At 51.9% G+C, this 17,809-nt stretch overlaps 1 protein-coding gene across 1 annotated transcript in view; it reads left to right on the top strand.

The window, feature by feature from the left end:
- The window catches only part of MAP3K15 (mitogen-activated protein kinase kinase kinase 15), a 123,698-nt gene that overhangs the window by 104,328 nt on the left and 1,561 nt on the right, over window positions 1–17,809 (top strand). Inside the window, exons 19-26 of the mRNA XM_043570882.1 lie at window positions 6,212–6,369; window positions 10,276–10,459; window positions 11,208–11,367; window positions 11,808–11,961; window positions 12,905–13,090; window positions 13,723–13,828; window positions 14,914–15,139; window positions 17,434–17,546. Of these exons, the coding sequence (XP_043426817.1) occupies window positions 6,212–6,369; window positions 10,276–10,459; window positions 11,208–11,367; window positions 11,808–11,961; window positions 12,905–13,090; window positions 13,723–13,828; window positions 14,914–15,139; window positions 17,434–17,546 (1,287 nt within the window). The remainder of the gene's footprint in view (window positions 1–6,211; window positions 6,370–10,275; window positions 10,460–11,207; window positions 11,368–11,807; window positions 11,962–12,904; window positions 13,091–13,722; window positions 13,829–14,913; window positions 15,140–17,433; window positions 17,547–17,809) is intronic.

The raw sequence follows: 17,809 nt of genomic DNA, 5'->3' as shown, positions 1-17,809 counted from the left end.
GCAGGAAGGGGAGGAGAGGGGCACAGAAAGTGGTCACTTGACCGGTGCTGTTCTAAGCTGGATTTGTGTGCTCTGGGACTGGCTAATGGTTATTGTCAACGCTTTCCTGCCAGATCCTTTGTAAGTCCCACGTCATGGGCAGAGACCTGTCCTTTAGTTGACTGCTTCTTGCCCCCCACCCCTCTTTTACCCCTCACATTGTACACACTCCTCCGTGTTTTTCTCCTGAGGGATCCAGGCCATAGGAAATGGCCTTTGAGCAGGATTCCTCTAACAGAGACCCTAAAGCGGTATTTCTTTTTTTTTTTTTAATTTTTTAAATGTTATTTATTTATTTATTTATTTATTTTTAATTAAAAATTTTTTTTTCAACGTTTATTTATTTTTGGGACAGAGAGAGACAGAGCATGAACGGGGGAGGGGCAGAGAGAGAGAGGGAGACACAGAATCGGAAACAGGCTCCAGGCTCTGAGCCATCAGCCCAGAGCCTGACGCGGGGCTCGAACTCCCGGACTGCGAGATTGTGACCTGGCTGAAGTCGGACGCTTAACCGACTGCGCCACCCAGGTGCCCCAAATGTTATTTATTTTTGAGAGAGAGAGAGGGAGGGAGGGAGGGAGATATAGTGTGAGTGGGGGAGGGGCAGAGAGAGGGGGAGACACAGAATCTGAAGCAGGCTTCAGGCTCTGAGCTGTCAGCACAGAGCCCGATGCGGGGCTTGAACCCACAAACTGTGAGATCATGACCTGAGCCGGTAGGACGCCCAACGGACTGAGCCACCCAGGTGCCCCTAAAGCAGTATTTCTGCACTGGGTCCCACATCTGGCATCCAGGGTTCATGCATCTTTCACCCACTGTCAAGAGGGCATGGCCGTATCCTCGGACGCTATGGGCCGCTCCCCTGGGTACCAGTCCTGTGTGCAGCTTACCAGTGGGGGACATGTACATGTGGAGCTCTGCATGGGCCCAACGAGGAGTCCTCATCTTTGGGTTTAAAACAAAGTGGTGTCCCCTCCTACCAGGCCCGTCCTTGGCCAGGGCAACCAGGGTGGTACAGGAGGCATCTTGTTTCTCTTTCCGGTACTTCATTAATATGAAACTTGCAAACTTTGAGCTCTAACAGTGTTTTCCAGGGCCTGTAGAAAACGCTTATGCGTGTGCCCTCCTTTGGAGTGTGACAGTTCTGAGTGCGTGTTGAATTGCCCGAGTCGCCATTTTGGGCACAGCCTTTCCTCGGCTCCTGTAATGAGAGGGCAGACCTCCCGGCACAGCAGTGTCTAAAGAAGTCACTCACAACATCCCCCACCTCTAGTCTCTCCTCTCTCGATCTTTTTAATCCCTTGATCTGGGTGGCAGGACCCTGGGCTAGAGGCCTGCGAGGTGTGTGACCACTTCTGTCGGACCCCCTTCGAAACATGCGCCTGTCGTCTGTGTCTCACCCCTTGCCTTGGTGTCTGGCTTTGATCTTGGCGCCTCGATCAAAACTTCTCAATTATTGTCCTATGCCATGCGTTTTTGTCGCTGGTGATTTGAAAATCCTGCTTGGGCAGTTCTCCGGGAGCCCCCACAATTTCATGTCCCCGGTGGTCTGGGTCCATGCCTGTGGGTCTCCTGTCCCCTTGTTCTGAACTCTGTACCCCCGATCACATGACCTGTGTGTGGGCACATCTTGGGGGACGTGCAGTTTTGAAAGGCTAGGATACCCTTAAGAGAGCCAGATTGAAGGCAAGCAAGTTTGCCAGGATTTCCGCATTATTCAGATGCCCCCCCTACCCCCGCCGCTGGCATCTTTACTTGATTTCTCGACAGAAGCCGATTTGGTGCAGCCGATACACACCCACAACGTGCACACCGCTTGGGAACAGTCCCTTGACTATTGGAAACAGTTGTGTGGATCCGTCTCCATTGGATGTTGACTGTGAGTGGGTGGTTTTTCTGTAAAACTGGTAGTCAATAAAATGGAGCACCCGGTTCTCTCTTACCGCCCTACGCCTTCCAGCTATGTGGGAACACGTCACATTATGGCTTTGGAAATCCTCACGTCAGCTCGACTTTTGTTCAGGCAGCATTTGCTTCACTTGTGCTTGTCCTGGATTCATTGCATACATCAGCAGTGTCATGGTGAACAGTTCCAAATGTGGAGACGGAAGACCTGAGTTCTAGCTTGAGCACATCTGCTGCCTTCTCTGAGGCTCATTTTCCTCATGTATAAAATGGGAATAACTGTTAGATAGCGCCGACCTTACTGGGTTGTGAGAGTCACAGAGACAGTGCTACGTGGAGATGCTCTGTAAGTCGTTGAATACTGATGGGAAGTCAGGCATTGTGGCCATTAGCCTCCAAGATGGCCCCCAGCGGACCCCGCCGCCTGGCCCTTCACAGCCTCGTGTAATCCCCTCCCCTTGAATGTGGGCTGGACTTAGTGACTCACTTCTCTCTTTTTTTTAAAGTTTTTAATTTTGAGAGAGTACACAAGCAGAGGAGGGACAGAGAAAGAGAGAGGGGGCGAGAGAAAATCCCGAGCAGGCTCCTTCAGCACGGAGCCCAATCGGGCTCAATCCCATGAACCATGAGATTATGAACTGAGCCGAAATCGAGAGTTGGACACTTAACCAGCCGAGCCACCTGGGCACCCTGATTAGTGACTCTCTTCTGATGAGCATATGAAGGCAGAGTGGCAGTGTGTGACCTGGAGGCTAGGTTGAAGAGGACAGCGTGGCATCCCTCTTGCTTGCTGTCTGTGGATCCCTGGCTCCCGGGGAAGCCCTAGTTTTGAGCAGCCCTTTGGAGGATCCCACTCGGTGAGAAACTGAAGCCTCGTCCCACAGCCTGCCTGAACTTAGAAGTGGGTTTCAGCTCCAGTCTGCGTTTCCCTTGACTGTAGCCCAGCAGATACCTTGGCTACAGCCTAATTAGAGACTCTGGGCCAGATCCACCCAACCCAGGTGTTCGTGGATTCCGACCCTTAGAAACCGCATGACAGGGGTGCCTGGGTGGCGCAGTCGGTTAAGCATCCGACTTCAGCCAGGTCACGATCTCGCGGTCCGTGAGTTCGAGCCCCGCGTCAGGCTCTGGGCTGATGGCTCAGAGCCTGGAGCCTGTTTCCAATTCTGTGTCTCCCTCTCTCTCTGCCCCTCCCCCGTTCATGCTCTGTCTCTCTCTGTCCCAAAAATAAATAAACGTTGAAAAAAAAAATTAAAAAAAAACCGCATGACATCCTAATTCCTGTTTTAAGGTGCTAACATCTGGGCTAATTTATTACATAGCAATAAATAACTAATACGGATGTCCTTGCTAAGTCCCTACATTTATAAAGAGTGATGTTTACTATGTTTCCTATAAAGAAAATCTCTAAATTTGGCATCAAGCGGGCTTAGCCTCCAATTATGAAACAGTTGTACTCTGGTGCACAGTTGTTTAACGAGGGTCAGTAAACCATTGCGGTTTGGTATAGTGCTATTTTCTACGTTGCAGAACTTTGTAAAAGTTCTTTTAAGAATTAACTTTTACTCATTGTGTTAGTTGGGATTCAGGCAGGAAAACCAAAATCGCCCCAGTTATTTTTACAGAGAGAATTTAGTAGAAAAAACGGTTTACTGGGACTGAGTTATCAGAAAGCAGCTTCTGTTTCTAGGGCTTGCGGGGAGCACAAGGAAGGGTGTTACTGGAGTGGAGCAGGCAACTAGTGGTGGGGCAAGAGGAAGCCGGATCTGAAATTATGAGGGGACAAAAGAGCTAGAAACTGGAGCCAAGCACTGCTACTGGAACCAGCTGAGGGTCCAAAGTGCAGCTCCCTCAGAGGGACAGCGGCAGACATGGGGGAGCAAGTAACCAACCTCTCCTTCCTCCCTCCTCTAGGTATGCCTGAGCAAGCCCGTTTGAGCTCCTCCTCCCATGGTAGCACGCTCTCGCGCGCGCGCCCCCTAGTGGCAGAGCCTAACAGGAAGCTGCAGGCAAAGCACAAATAGGGTTTGCAGAGTCCCAGAACCAGCATCATGGAGCAGAGCTGAGAGAGAACAGCTGAGTTAACAAAAAGCACAAGTCTTTCCTTGATTAACAGATTGTGGATTAGTTAGTAGGCACATCCTCTGTCAAAGCCTCTCCATTCATTATTCACAGCAGCACAAGCCTGGGAGGAGAGATTGTGTCACTGGAAGTTCCCTCCCTGGGGCTCTAGGATTTCCCAATGGTGCAGCAAGTGCTATGAGCCTGTATCTTGCCCAACCCTGCAGCAGCTGAACACTTCCCTAGCAGGCTTTCAGCTTTGGAAACCAAAACCATCGTTCGTGCCCTACTGATCTGTTGAGCTCACAGACCCAACCCAAGTTATGTTTCACTTTAAATTAGTTTGAATTTTTTTAAACATTTATTTATTTTTGAGAGAGGGAGAGAGACTGTGTGAACAGGGGAGGGGCAGAGAGAGAGGGAGACAGAGGATCCAAAGCAGGTTCCAGGCTCTGAGCTGTCAGCACAGAGCCCGATGCAGGGCTTGAATTCATGAGCCATGAGATCGTGACCTGAGCCGAAGTCAGACGCTTAACCGACTGAGCCACCCGGACGCCTGCAATTACTTTGAATCTTTAAAAATTAAAAGAAAGTAAAATTCATGTCATCCTTCTCACCAGCCATATTTTAAGGGCCCAGTGGTTATATGGGGCTAGTGGCTACCATTTCGAACTGCACAGATTTTCATTATTGCAAAACTCTGTGGGTCGGTGCCTTTCAGATGCTCATTGGGAGGAAAAATACTAAAAGACATTGGATCTTCAAGAGGAGGATGTAGTACAGAGCTTCTCCAATTTTTTTTTAAACCAATGAGCCCTTTGTTTTCATTGATTAAGACTCTGGAGACTTGCTTTGGCTGTGTGATCTTGAGATAGGCACTTGAATTTCTCTGGGCATCCGTGTTCTCTGTTCACACCTTGGCCAGTGTCATATGCAAGTTTGCTCTTTATTAGAAACCACTTTGCCAGCATATAGTGTCTGGTGCTGTTGCTTTCCTCAGCCTTAGTTTCAAGAAGAACCTATGATTTTACTCCCAGAGCCCTGATTGACCTCCCTGCCCCCATCTCTGCAGTGCTTTCTCCTCCCAGCACTGTATCTGATCACCACCTTCCCTGTGGTAACCTCTGGCGGCCCGTGACCCACAGGAGAAAGTCTGAAGCCAGAGCCTTCATTATGTACTGCTTGCCATTCGGGCTGTGCCCTCGCCACTGCCTCCTTAATTTTTAACTCCTAATACCCTACTCTGTGTCAGCTTCCGCTGGTGGTTCCCCGAACTCACTCTGTACTGCACACCTTCGCACCTTTGCTCAAGCTCTTCCCCCAGCCTGGGAGTCCTCCCATCCCACTGTCCACCTCCTCAACCTGCCTGGTGGGAGGCCAGCTCGCTGGCAGCCCCGTGTGCCGCCTTCTGTGGCTCTGCCTCCGTGTTCGTGGCGGGGTCGTCCGTCACCCTGCCTGCTCCTGGCCGACGACTGCACGCCGGCGGCATGCTGGACCAGTGTGATGTTCCTGCAAGGGGCAGCTTTTGGTCAGGGACTCCCCAGTGGCCTGGCCGAAGCCGTCCCTGGGCTGTTTTTCTGTCTGAGACTCTGCCCACCTCTTCATTCCCTGCCCTCTCTCCCAGGTGTCACATTGGCACTGAGCTTGACAGTTCCCCCTGCCCATCCTGCTCCCTCCCCCTTTATCCCACGTGTATTTCTCCCCAGTAAATCTCTCTGGTGTCCAGTGCTGTCTTAGCATTTACTCCTCGGAGAACCAGACTGATCCAGGTAAAACTTTCCCTGACTTGAAGCAGGCAGAATCAAGCACTTTTTCATCCGCTTTCTCGGAGCCCTCTGCTTTAGCACTTACTCCATTTTGCCATTAGCCCGCCCCCACCGTCGTCCTATCATCTGTCACTTCCACTAGGCAGCTCCTGAAGTCGGTGGGGTACTGTGTGTCCTGCGTTCTGTGCACTTACTGGATGGGGTTGGGGCCCATTTGTCCTTCGCGGAGCTGAACAGTCTTCTCTCCGTGTGACCAGTATCAGAGGGAGGGGCATTGCCTGCCTCTGGTCAGAGAAAGGACACAACGGCATCATTTATGCACGAGAGCAGGCTCCGTCTGTCATTAATGAGAGGGTTGAAGTCCACACGCTTGTTTACCAATGGTCCGCTGAGATTTTTGTGCAGCTTGGTGCCCACAATCTTTATTTTTTTCCCCATAGGCACTCTGCAGTACATGGCACCTGAGATCATCGATCAAGGACCTCGCGGGTACGGCGCCCCGGCGGATATCTGGTCCCTGGGCTGCACCATCATTGAGATGGCCACCAGCAGGCCTCCGTTCGATGAGCTCGGTGAGCCGCAGGCAGCAATGTTCAAAGTAAGACATGTTTGGTGATTGAAGTTGCTGGTGTCAGGGAAATAATAAGTAAAAAGAAAATCTCCTGCCACTCCAGAAATCTCTCCACAAAGGTAGAAGAGAAAGCAAACAGTTTTATTGTTGAATAGGCATTAAATCAGAATGCTATGCAAGCCACAGGCAGTCCACTAAGTGGTTGCAAGGACAGAAAGAACTTGTCCTTTTCTCCAGCCAAGCACTACCACCCTCTGACCCGTGGTCTCAAAGGAAACGATCACTAGTCCTCCCGTGCGTGGACAGGATAGTGCCACTGGTCACAGTAGCGCATCCAAGGGTCACTCGATAATTGGGACGACCATTTGCATCAGCTAATTGATTTTACCTAAAGGAAAAATAAACTTCTCCAATATTTAAGATAGGAGGTAGTTTTGGAGGAAGACACTACTGAAGTTAGGGCTCCCCCGCAACCGGAAACTGGGAGATAGAGATGGATCCTTCTTGATGTTGACATTTCCAGGAGTTGGCCCTCAGGTCCTTGAGAAAGGCATTCTTGGCAAGAGGCTTATTCAGCTTTTAAAAAGATTCACATAGCGTCTGAAAGACACCAAGAACTTGCAGTTACAAGTTTTCTAAAGTACATGCTCTAAGAAAAGAGGGGGAGGGGAGGTCTCTTCCCTTATTTTCAACAGGGAGGATGAAGGCTCTTTGTTTTCTGGTGGGTTTTTTTTTTTTTTTGTATTCTACCAGTCTTATTATTAGTTTTAAAAATCATAGCTGTTGGGGCACCTGGGTGGCTCAGCCATCAAGCGTCCAACTTCAGCTCACGTCATGATCTCACGGTCCGTGAGTTCGAGCCCCGCGTCGGGCTCTGTGCCGGCAGCTCAGAGCCTGGAGCCTGCTTCGGATTCTGTGTCTCCCTCTCTGTCTGTCCCTCCCACACTCGCTCTCTCTTTCAAAAATAAGTAAACACGAAAAAATTTTTAAAAAAAAAATCATAGTTGTTAAAATATTATCCATGTGATTTTTATCTCCTGCTTCTTCCCATACTGTGAGGAACTCATCATAAACATCATGTTGCATGTTGTTTATTTCTAACTTTTGCTTGTACAACTAACATTATTTTTTTTATTTTTATTTAATTTATTTTATTAATTTACATCTAAGCATATAGTGCAACAGCGATTTCAGGGGTAGATTCCTTAATGCCCCTTACCCATTGAGCCCATCCCCCCTCCCAGAACCCCTCCAGGAACCCTCTGTTTGTTCTCCATATTTATGAGTCTTTCATGCTTTGTCCCCCTCCCTGGTTTTGTCTTATTTTTGTGAAGCCTCTTATTTTGAATCTGTATTTGCCCTTACACTAGGTGAGGCTCAAATACCACATGGGCCTGTATCTTTGGAGGGCAGGTTTCTGACTGGTTTTGAAGAGGTGGGGCTTCGGATAGCAGACAGTGTTTACTTTGTCATTCTAAAAGCCCTCCCCGAGCTCACAGGAAGGCCACCCCAAGTATTGAGGCCCACATAAGACCGACTGGCCACCATGGGGGGCATTTTACCACCAGGCCTGCTCCCTTGGGAAGGGACATGCTTCCCATCCCGCGGGAAGCTGATGCCAGGATAGCCCCTTGTGTCTAAGGTTAGGTCTGTGGCTTCTGGCTCTGAGTACACTTGGAGAAGTTGAAGAGAGGCTGTGGTCTTAAGAGTCCCTTAGCAGCAGTGGCCTCCCTGGAGCATTTTTGGTTGCCTGAAGGCTAAGGAGGAGGAGAGTGGGTTCACTGCTTATGGACAGTGAGGTCACAGTGCGTCGAAGCAACCCGATAGAACATGCTCCAGAGGCCTTGCTTCCTTGCTTCTCTGCCAGGCATGGCGGCCCCTCGGCCCGCCTGCCCTGCAGCCTTGCCGCCCGCATCTTCGCCGGACACTCCAGCTCAGCCTCTGGCAGAACGAAAAGGAACGAGTGCAGGTTTCTCAGCGAGCGGAGTGCAGGCCGCTCAGCAGACGGACTGCTCTGCGCTGTGGGTGCCGTGGCTGCTCCCCTCAGCCCGGCCCCTGCAGAAGGTTCTCAGAGCAGCGGTCAGGCGGCTCCAACGTCAGGACCTCAAGTCGCCGAGTGTCTTCTGGCCCCCACAATCCTGACAGGACCCTGAACGCGAGGGCCGGGGGACAGCGGTAACCTTCCCCGCCCTGCGGCGTCTGTCCGTGGTGGAGCCGTGCGGCTGTCGAAGATCCTACCTACAGCTTCAGTCGCAGGCCTCGGGACAGATACTCGCTGGTGCAGAGACAGACATCGGGGCCAGAGAGGTGATGATATGGAGAGACAGGGAGGGCGGCACGCCGAGGCCAAGGTGAGGGCGATGTGTCTGTAAGCCAACCGTTGCCGCAACCGCCCGAAGCTGGAAGAGGCAAGGACGGATTCTCTCTAGGTTTCAGAGGGAGCGTGGCCCCGTCAGCACCTTGACTGCAGACGCCCAGCCTCCCAGACTGAGAGAGAATAAATCTGCATTGTTTTCAGGCACCCGGTTTGTGGCGCTCTGTGAAGGCAGCCCAAGAGAACTCCTACAGGGGCCTTCTGAGTAACAGCAAAGCACCTTTAGAAGTAACGTAGCGACAGGGCACCAAGGTGCCGCCCACGTTCGCTCTCTGCTTTCCGACAGTCTTGTGGGGGACGCCACCCCTCTCTCCTTTGGGTTCTTGCCCTGAATTTCGGTCCCTGGCCCCTTAGTGCCCTTCCCCCCTGCCCCTCAGGTGAGGGGTGCCACTGTAGGTGTCCTGCATTTCACATTTTGGGGGGATATTCCATCCAGTGTTTAGTGTTCTCAAAATCTAAAACTCGATTTAAAAACTTTTATTTGATTGTGGTAAGAACAGTTAACAGGAGCTCTACACCTTTAACATACCTTAAAGTGCTTGCTGCGGTATTGTTGACCCTAGGTACAGTTGTTGTACAGCAGAATCCTAGAATGCGTTCATGTTGGTTTTGTTTGTTTTTTTGTTTTTGTGGGGTTTTTTTAAGTTTTTAAACTTTATTTTTATAAACATTTTTTTAATATTTATTTTTGAGAGAGAGAGGTCGCACGAGCAGGGGCAAAGAGAGGGAGACACAGAATCTGAAGCAGGCTCCAGGCTCCGAGCTGCTAGCACAGAGCCCTACGTGGGGCTCAAACCCACGAACCGTGAGATCATGACCTGAGCTGAAGTCGGGTGCTTAACCAGCTGAGCCACCCAGGCACCCCTTAAACTTTATTTTTAAAGGTGTTTTTTTTTTTTTTTTTTTTTTTGAGAGAGAGAGAGTGCAATCGGGTGAGGGGGCAGGGGTGGGGAGAGAGAGAATGAGAATGCTAAGCTCATCATGGAGCCCGATAGCAGGGGGCCCATCCCAAGACCCTGGGATCATGACCTGAGCCCAAACCAAGAGTTGGATGCTCAACTGACTGAGCCACCCAGGTGCCCCAAGATTTTTTGATTTTTTAAGTAATCTCTGCACCAAACGTGGGGCCTGAACTTAGAAACCCGACATCAGCAGTTGCATGCTCTTCCGACTGAGCCAGCCAGGTGCCCCAAGAATGTATTCATCTTTCTTACCTGAAACCTCATGCCCTTTGATTAGTAACTCCATGCACCCCCACCCCCAAACTGCTGAGCCTCCCTGCGTGTGACCTCAGGGCTCCACTGAGGACTAGAACAGAAGCCCCAGGACCTCTTAAGCCCTACACTCTGAAACTCCTCTGATTTCACTTTTCCAACAACCTACTGGGCAAAGCAAAGTCCCAAGAGGCCAGCCGGGCGAGTCGTCGAGGATGTTCTAACCCACCAGCTCCTCAAAGGATGGCAGGGGTAGGAGCTTTATACTCAAGGCACGTGCACCCGGATGTGCCTGAGGCCTCACAGTCACGTGAGTCACATAGGTCCCCTCTCCCTTAAATGCAGGTGGGGATGTTTAAGATCCACCCTGAGATTCCAGGAGCCCTTTCAGCTGACGCCAGAGCATTCATTTTATCCTGTTTTGAGCCTGACCCCCACAAACGTGCCACTGCTGCCAAGCTGCTCAAAGAGGGTTTCTTAAGGCAGGTGAACAAGGGCAAGAAGAGCCGAATTGCTTTCAAGCCAGCAGGTGAGGTCTGCCTGGACAGCGGGGGTGCCGCCCGGGGCGCCGTGGATGCCTGGGCACCTCTGTCACCGAGAGTGCCTGCTCTCCAGAGCCGCACGCACGGAGCCTGTCCCTGTGAAGAGTGGCAGGGATTGGTGCAGGGGGCGTAAGAGTGGTCACACCCAGCCAGTGAATGTCCCTTGATTTCCTGACGGACAGAGGGAGCCCCACAGGTGACAGCGGCACACACCCCCCCCCCTTGTTAAAGTCTTTCATTTGAGATTGTGCCGAGAAGGGAGGCCAGGGGTGCCCTGCCTGGGTTTTGGGTCTTCGGTTGGTGCAGAGCCTGGCCTTTCCCCCTCTTCTGCTCCTGACCTTGATTAAGGGGTGCAGTAGCTGTCCTACAGGTCACTGAAGCGAAGTGGCCCCTTCTAGGGCAACGAGCCCTACCTGGCAATGACATAAATGTGGCCTCTGGAAAGAAAGCTGTTGGTTTTCTCTTTCCTGGTGTGAATGGAGTAGAAGCCAGGACAGATGCTCAGCATCTTGCTCGGGGGTGACGAGTTGTGTTTCTGTCAGTGTTTCCTGCAGGCTGGTTAGAGACGCGGTCTTGGGCCTCAGACCTGCTAAAATGGAACCTACATTTCAGGGACCCCGGGTGATTGACTATACCGCCCCGTTAGAGCAGCACAGACCTAACAGTCCCTGCATGGGTCACCTGGCCTGAGGGGCTGAGGCTCACCCTCCCCCCTCCCTGTCTGCCCCCACACAGAGGGTACCCGGGGTGCCACCCTGGCCCTGCCCACGTCTGGGGAGCCCATGGGCAGCAGCAGCAGTGACCACAGCTCTGTCTCCCCGGACTCTGATGCACAGATGGACGCGTTCTTCGAGAAGGCCCGGGCACCCAAGCACCAGCTCAGCCCCCTGCATAGGTACGGCCCACCCACTTCCCTACACTGTGGGCCAGGAGCCAAATCCCTCCCAGGTGAAAACCAGATGGCCGCCAGGGGCTTTAGCTTTCTGCACGGTTAGTAGGGCGGCCAACAGTGCAGGTGAAGGCGGCGGGCAACGTGTTCACTGCGGTCACTTCCCCATCTTCCTGTTCCTTCCCCTCCTCTCTCTTCCCCTCCACCCCTCCTCCCACCATCCCCATTTTCTTTCCCTTTCTTCCCTTCTCTCTCCCTCTCTCAAAACTGGTGCTGTGGGAGTTAGAAAAAACACTGCATCTCTCTTCCACCTGCCTGCCTCCTGCAGTTTCACCTTAAGGGTGGGGACTGCCTACTCGCCTCTTAGCCCCTCCCCCGTGGCATCCCAGCCTGGAGACTTTGTTCCAGGACATGCAGGGATTGTCGCATGTGTTTGTCTGCAGCAGTGTTCCAGATGAGAGCGCAGCCTCCTCCCCGGAGGACAGGGACCCGGGCCTCTTCCTGCTGCGCAAAGACAGTGAGTGCCGCGCCATGCTGTACAAAATCCTCTGGGAGGAGCAGAGCCAGGTGGCTTCCAACCTGCAGGAGTGCGTGGTCCAGGTAGGGCCGGGTTGGGGGAGCTGCTCATGCCTCCCCCTCTGCCTGGCACCAGGTCCCGGAACAGGGACGAGTCTCCTGCTGCCCTGGACGGTTTGCAAAGTTACGGTAATCACCATAAGTATTTCCCAATGCCCTTCCCTCTTCCAACAAGACAAAAGAAAATACAAAGCAAAAAAAAAAAAAAAGACTCCACCAAAGCCCGAATTTGCGGAACACTGCGGTGAACCGAGACATGGCGTGGTGCTGCCCCCTGGCGTAAAACAAGCCAAATGCAGCACGAAGCTTAGGGACTCACAGCTTTTGCCCTTCACTCACGTTAAACCTTCGTTTTGAACCCCCAGCTGCAGAACACATTGAGTTGCCCTCAGAAGCTGGGAAAAGGCCACTTTAGGGGGAAAGGTTATGGATAAAAATGTTTGCATTTTAAACTTTTTTTTAATGTTTTATTTATTTTTGAGACAGAGACAGAGCATGAATGGGGGAGGGTCAGAGAGAAAGGGAGACACAGAATGTGAAGCAGGCTCCAGGCTCTGAGCTGTCAGCACAGAGCCCGACACGGGGCTCGAACTCCTGGACCGCGAGATCATGACCTGAGCCGAAGTCGGACGCTTAACCGACTGAGCCACCCAGGCGCCCCAAAATGTTTGCATTTTAACTTACTTTGGAAGCGGGAAGGTCAAGGCCACTTGCCCTGCTATGAACTGTACCTTCTACCAGGAGCCGGCAGAGGGGGATCAGTTAGAAGGGGTTCAACAACAGGATGGCAAAACCATTCCTAGAGGGGGGGTGGGCAGTGAGGAGAGGGGGCTGCCTAATGAAAGATCTGGGGGGAATTCCAGACAGACCCTTTCTCACCTGGGGAGCCCACAGAATACATCTTGAGTTTCCCCCTCTCTGACTTACTCAGTGAAAATTATTTGCGGGGGGGGGGGTTGGTGATCAGAGTTCAGAAGACTTGCATCTCTCAGCCGGCCACATCAAGCAAATAATTGGGATCCTGAGGGACTTCATCCGCTCCCCGGAGCACAGAGTGATGGCATCCACGATATCAAAGCTAAAGATGGCCCTGGACTTTGACAGCTCGTCCATCAATCAGATTCATCTGGTACTGTTCGGATTTCAGGATGCTGTAAGTGTTCCGTCTGGCTCTAGAGAACATGCTAGAAGGCAGGAAGCCCACTGACGTGGCTCACAGCCGGGACCCTGGAGTTCAGTTACCATCTTCTCCCCTAGTCCCCATCTCTTCTGTGTACACCTGAATCCCTAGTTTCAGCAGTTCATTCTAAACACAGAATATGCAAGTACAGGTGAACGAGGGGATTGTATCTGGCCACTAAGAGCAGGAGTGTAGGACTTGGGAACAAGCGGCATCTGCCAGCTGAGTAGGCATGGGGTTTAAGCTTATGTGTCTGTGCAGACAGATGTGAGTTGCTCCAGGCGTGAGACCGTGTCTGGTCCAGCTTTGTGTCCCACGCCCCCAGCGAAGAGCCTGAGTTTTCATAGGTGCACCAGAAATACTCTCCGAGTAAACAACAACGAGCCCGGTGCGGGAGATCCGATCACTGCACCCATCCCGAAGACCCGGCATGACTTAGGGTCAGCTTGGAGGGAGACCCAGTCCGGAGGGAACGTATGTCAGGTAGAGATGCAGGGCAGCACGGTTAACATTTTATCTCCGAGTAGAAGTAAACTAGAATTCGTAAGAACTCCTATTTCTTGAACGTACAGCAGACCAGAAATCTGGATTTTTGTGATTTATAGGTGAATAAAGTTTTGAGGAACCATTTAATTAGGCCCCACTGGATGTTTGCGATGGACACCATCATCCGGCGAGCGGTGCAGGCTGCGGTCAGCATTCTCATCCCGGGTAAGCGTGCCGCCTTCGTGGTCCAGGGCGGGCTCAGGCCACGGGCGAGGTCACACGTGTGCTCCACGCTCAGCAGTGGTTTTCTCCTTCCCATCTGGGCGGTATACTTCCCTGCAATTCAGCGAACGCTAGCAACTTCTGGAGCCATACTTCTGTGTCCCCTACCCATAACCAAGGAGACTGCACAGAGCCAAAACTTGTCATCGGAGAGGGAGCCCTGCGCCTGAGGGCTGAGATCCCGCAGTGCCCCCCGCCTTCACTCAGGAATGCCTACTGGTGGTTTGATGGTGCTTACTACGGGCTCCGTCTCCTGTCAGAATCATCATGGGGTAGCTCTAGAAATCTTTGGCTTTTTTTAAGTTGCTTTCTTCAGTTAGAGACAAACAGCGTGAATGGGGGAGGGGCAGAGACAGGGAGAATCCCAAGCAGGCTCTGCTCGGGCAGCACAGACCCCGCCGCGGGGCTTGAACTCATGAAACCAAGATCATGACCTGAGCTGAAGTGGACAGTCACATGCTTAACGAGCCACCCAGGAGCCCCAGTTTTTGGCTTTTGTACCTCTCATTTGTCATTTGTGAAGCCACAGAGCCGCTTAATACCCAAGTTCTCTCTCCTGCAGTGACTTCATCCTCGGAGGGGGAGGCTCTGCGCCACTCATGTTGACATTGCCGCTTCCTCTCTTGACTTCGCTCCCTCCCTGTCATGTCCTCTCCTGCCTGGTTCTCGTTAAACCCCAGACTTCATCACTCCCCACTCCAAGCGGGCACCTTTTCTGTAGTAGAACCACCCAGGCCAGGCCAGGTTGGAAGCCTGGTTGCACCTCTGTAAAGCCATCCTTGGCTAACTAACTTAACGTCATTCAGCCTCAGTTTGCTCATCTATAAACTGGCCGTGAGCATCTTTTCACTGCTGAGAATGGAGTAACGTCTCCGCCCCATTTATTTATAACGTGAGCAGTCCCTTGATGGAGCACTGCCTCGCTGGGCCAGCCTCCGAACACTCCCATTCGCTGGCATAAGGACAGAAGCTCCACTGAGCCCTGGCCTTGTGTCACCACGGTCCTTTCTCCTTCCGTCATTTCACAGAGCTCCGAGCCCACTTCGAGCCCACGTCAGAGACCGAAGGGGAGGAGAAGGACCCAGATGAGGTGGAGGACGACTCTCCCCCCGCAGACCTGCCCGGGAGTGAAGGGCACGCGGCATACCGAGGGAGCAGCCCCCCATCAGCGGGCGCCCCAGAGCCACAGCCCCAGCAGCTCCACCACCGGCACCTGAGCCTCCAGCTGGACCAGCTCAGGCAAGAAACCAACAGGTGGGCAGGGGTGGGGCAGTGACCTGGGCCAGGAAGGTTATCACTCTGCTTGCCTGAGGGTCTCACCCGGGTCTCGGAAAAGCATCTTCACCAACAAAGTGGGCAAGGGGGGGTGGTCTCAGCTTCAACTGGGGGAGAAAGCCTCCCCTTCTTTAACGTTAGGAATCAGAGAGCTGCGATGCCTTGCCACCAGGCACAGAGCAATCAGCCGTGCCGAAGGCACTGGCGTCTGGGGAGTTTTTTCTGTCTCTTCACCAAGGTGAGCCCCCTGGCATGGTGTGTGGGTTCGGCAGAGAGCAGTGGACAGCTGCAGCCTGCCCCTACGGACGTAGCCAAGCCAGGGGTTGGTGTCCCATAACCCTGACCCTGCAGAAGTTTACCCTCCCCTCTTTGAATCTCTTCCGTGTGATTTGTCAGAATTAGCCGGCAGGCATTCGTGGCCTTCTTTCCCAGCCAGGGGACCCTGGCATTGGTGTGAGGTACCCCCGAGAGAGCTGGTCTGTTTTGTTCACTTCCTGGCACGTAGTAGATATTCGAAAATATTTGTCAAATGAGTAAAATGAGTCCCATTTGCCCTGGGTAATCACATCAGTAGACCTATGAAGGACAGAACCCACGGGCAGAGCAAATGAGTTGGTCCTGGTTCCAGATGATGCCTTGTTGCCATATGATCACTACTAATGCCAATTAATAATTGACAGGGAGATATGGTATCAGCTATCTATATTTTGGAAGAAACATTGTATACACTCCAGGGATCTCTGAAGTTTGACCTTAGGCAGATCTAATCACTTCTTTTTAGAGACCTACAGGGTTTTTGTTTTCATTTTTTTAAGCTTATTTTGAGAGAAAGAGTGCAAGTGGGGAGGGGCAGGGGGAGAGAGAATCCCAAGCAGGCTCCACGCCATCAGCACAGAGCCTGACGTGGGGCTCGCTCCCACGAACCGTGAGCAGACATCAGGAGTCGGACCCTTACTGACCGAGGCACCCAGGTGCCCTGAGACCTGGAGTTGTAGTTAATAGGTAGCGGTAGCAAAATTGTGAAAGCTTTTAAAATATGACACCTGTGGAAGCTCGTGATAATTAGCACCACTTTAAAATATTTTCTGGTGGGGCGCCTGGGTGGCTCGGTTGGTTGAGCGCCCGACTTCAGCTCAGGTGATGATGATCATGGCTTGTGAGCTGGAGCCCCACGCCAGGCTCTGTGCTGACAGCTCAGAGCCTGGAACCTGCTTCTGATTCTGTCTCCTCCTCTCTCTGCCCCTCCCCCACTTTTCCTCTGTCTCTCCCTCTCAAAAATAAATGTAAAAAAAAATTAATAAAAAATTTTCTGGTAAGGTTTATAATTACTAAATTCTTAAACTGTTACATATGGGCTCAGTGGCTCTTCATCTACACTGCTGATAGTCCTTCTGTTACTTTGCAGTTTCAGTAGAATTAGTAATGACAGCAGCTGACTACAGATGGCAGACAAGCACGCCCTCCCTCGGTAGCACGCCTGTCCCTACGGCATGGAGATGCCTTAGCTGCTGTCAGGTAGAGCACGAGGATGGCACCTCCCACCCAGAGTGGCGTGGCCTGGAGGCACCTGGTCTGTCCTGAGTGGGAGGCCAGCCCCTGTGAAGCATTTAGCAGTCACTGGTCCCACAGACGTCTGGAGCTGTATTCCTCCCGCTTGAGGGGGCCTTTTTGCCGGCTCCCTCCCACCACTGTCCATCAGAAGCAGGGGCACCCGGGGTGGCTCAGTCGGTTGAGTATCCAACTTCGGCTCAGGTCGTGATCTCACAGTTTGTGAGTTCGAGCCCCACATCGGGCTCGCTGCTTTCGGTGCAGAGCCTGCTTTGGATCCTCTATCCCCCTCTCTCTGCCCCTCCCCTGCTTGCATGTGCTCTCTCGCTCTCAGAAATAAATATTAAAAAAAGAAGCAGCAGGGCTTCTAGCTCCTTGGCCTCCTCCCCAGGGGAGAAAGAGCCTGAGAACTAGTTTCAGCAACTTGATCTGACGCAGGGAGACAAGTTGTAATTATCAGATCCTTCCTGGCTGAGTTTACCGATCACCCTCAGGTTATCTTTCTGGTTCCTGATAGGTTTTGAGACAAAATAGACCCATGCCCTGAGTGCTGGTCTTTTTTTTGCCAAAGGGAGGAAACACAAGGTAGGTGCCCAGGTACAGGCTGCAACCAGATTGTTGGGACTGTGTCATTTTCTTTCAACCTGTAAGGTTCAACAAATGTTTGTGAATTGAACTGAATGATGTTAGGCTCTCTCTGGATAATGGCTTGTTTGTTTAACCAGACTTTTGGAACACCTAGTTCAGAAAGAGAGAGAGTACCAGAATCTTCTACGGCAAACCCTAGAGCAGAAAACTCAAGAATTATATCATCTTCAGTTACAGTTCAAATCTAATGGTGAGTAATTTTCCACTTGCTCTGACTTGGGGGAGCGAGACCACTGAAAATCTGCCTAACGGTCTAGTCAGCCTTGACACTGCTGCAGTTATTCTCTATGAAACCAGCAAGCACTCCAGTAGATTCTGGAATACTAATCAACGATAAAAAGGAACTGCCGGTACATTCAAAAACACAGATGAATTGCACAGATGAAATGCATTATGCTAAGTGAAGGCAGATTCAAAGGCTACACACTAGGACTTCCTAAGTATGGAATATTT

The sequence above is a fragment of the Prionailurus bengalensis genome, chromosome X (genome assembly GCF_016509475.1).
Source record: "Prionailurus bengalensis isolate Pbe53 chromosome X, Fcat_Pben_1.1_paternal_pri, whole genome shotgun sequence".
In the NCBI taxonomy this organism is placed as follows: Eukaryota; Metazoa; Chordata; class Mammalia; order Carnivora; family Felidae; genus Prionailurus; species Prionailurus bengalensis.
This window is presented reverse-complemented; position numbering and strand designations above follow the sequence as displayed.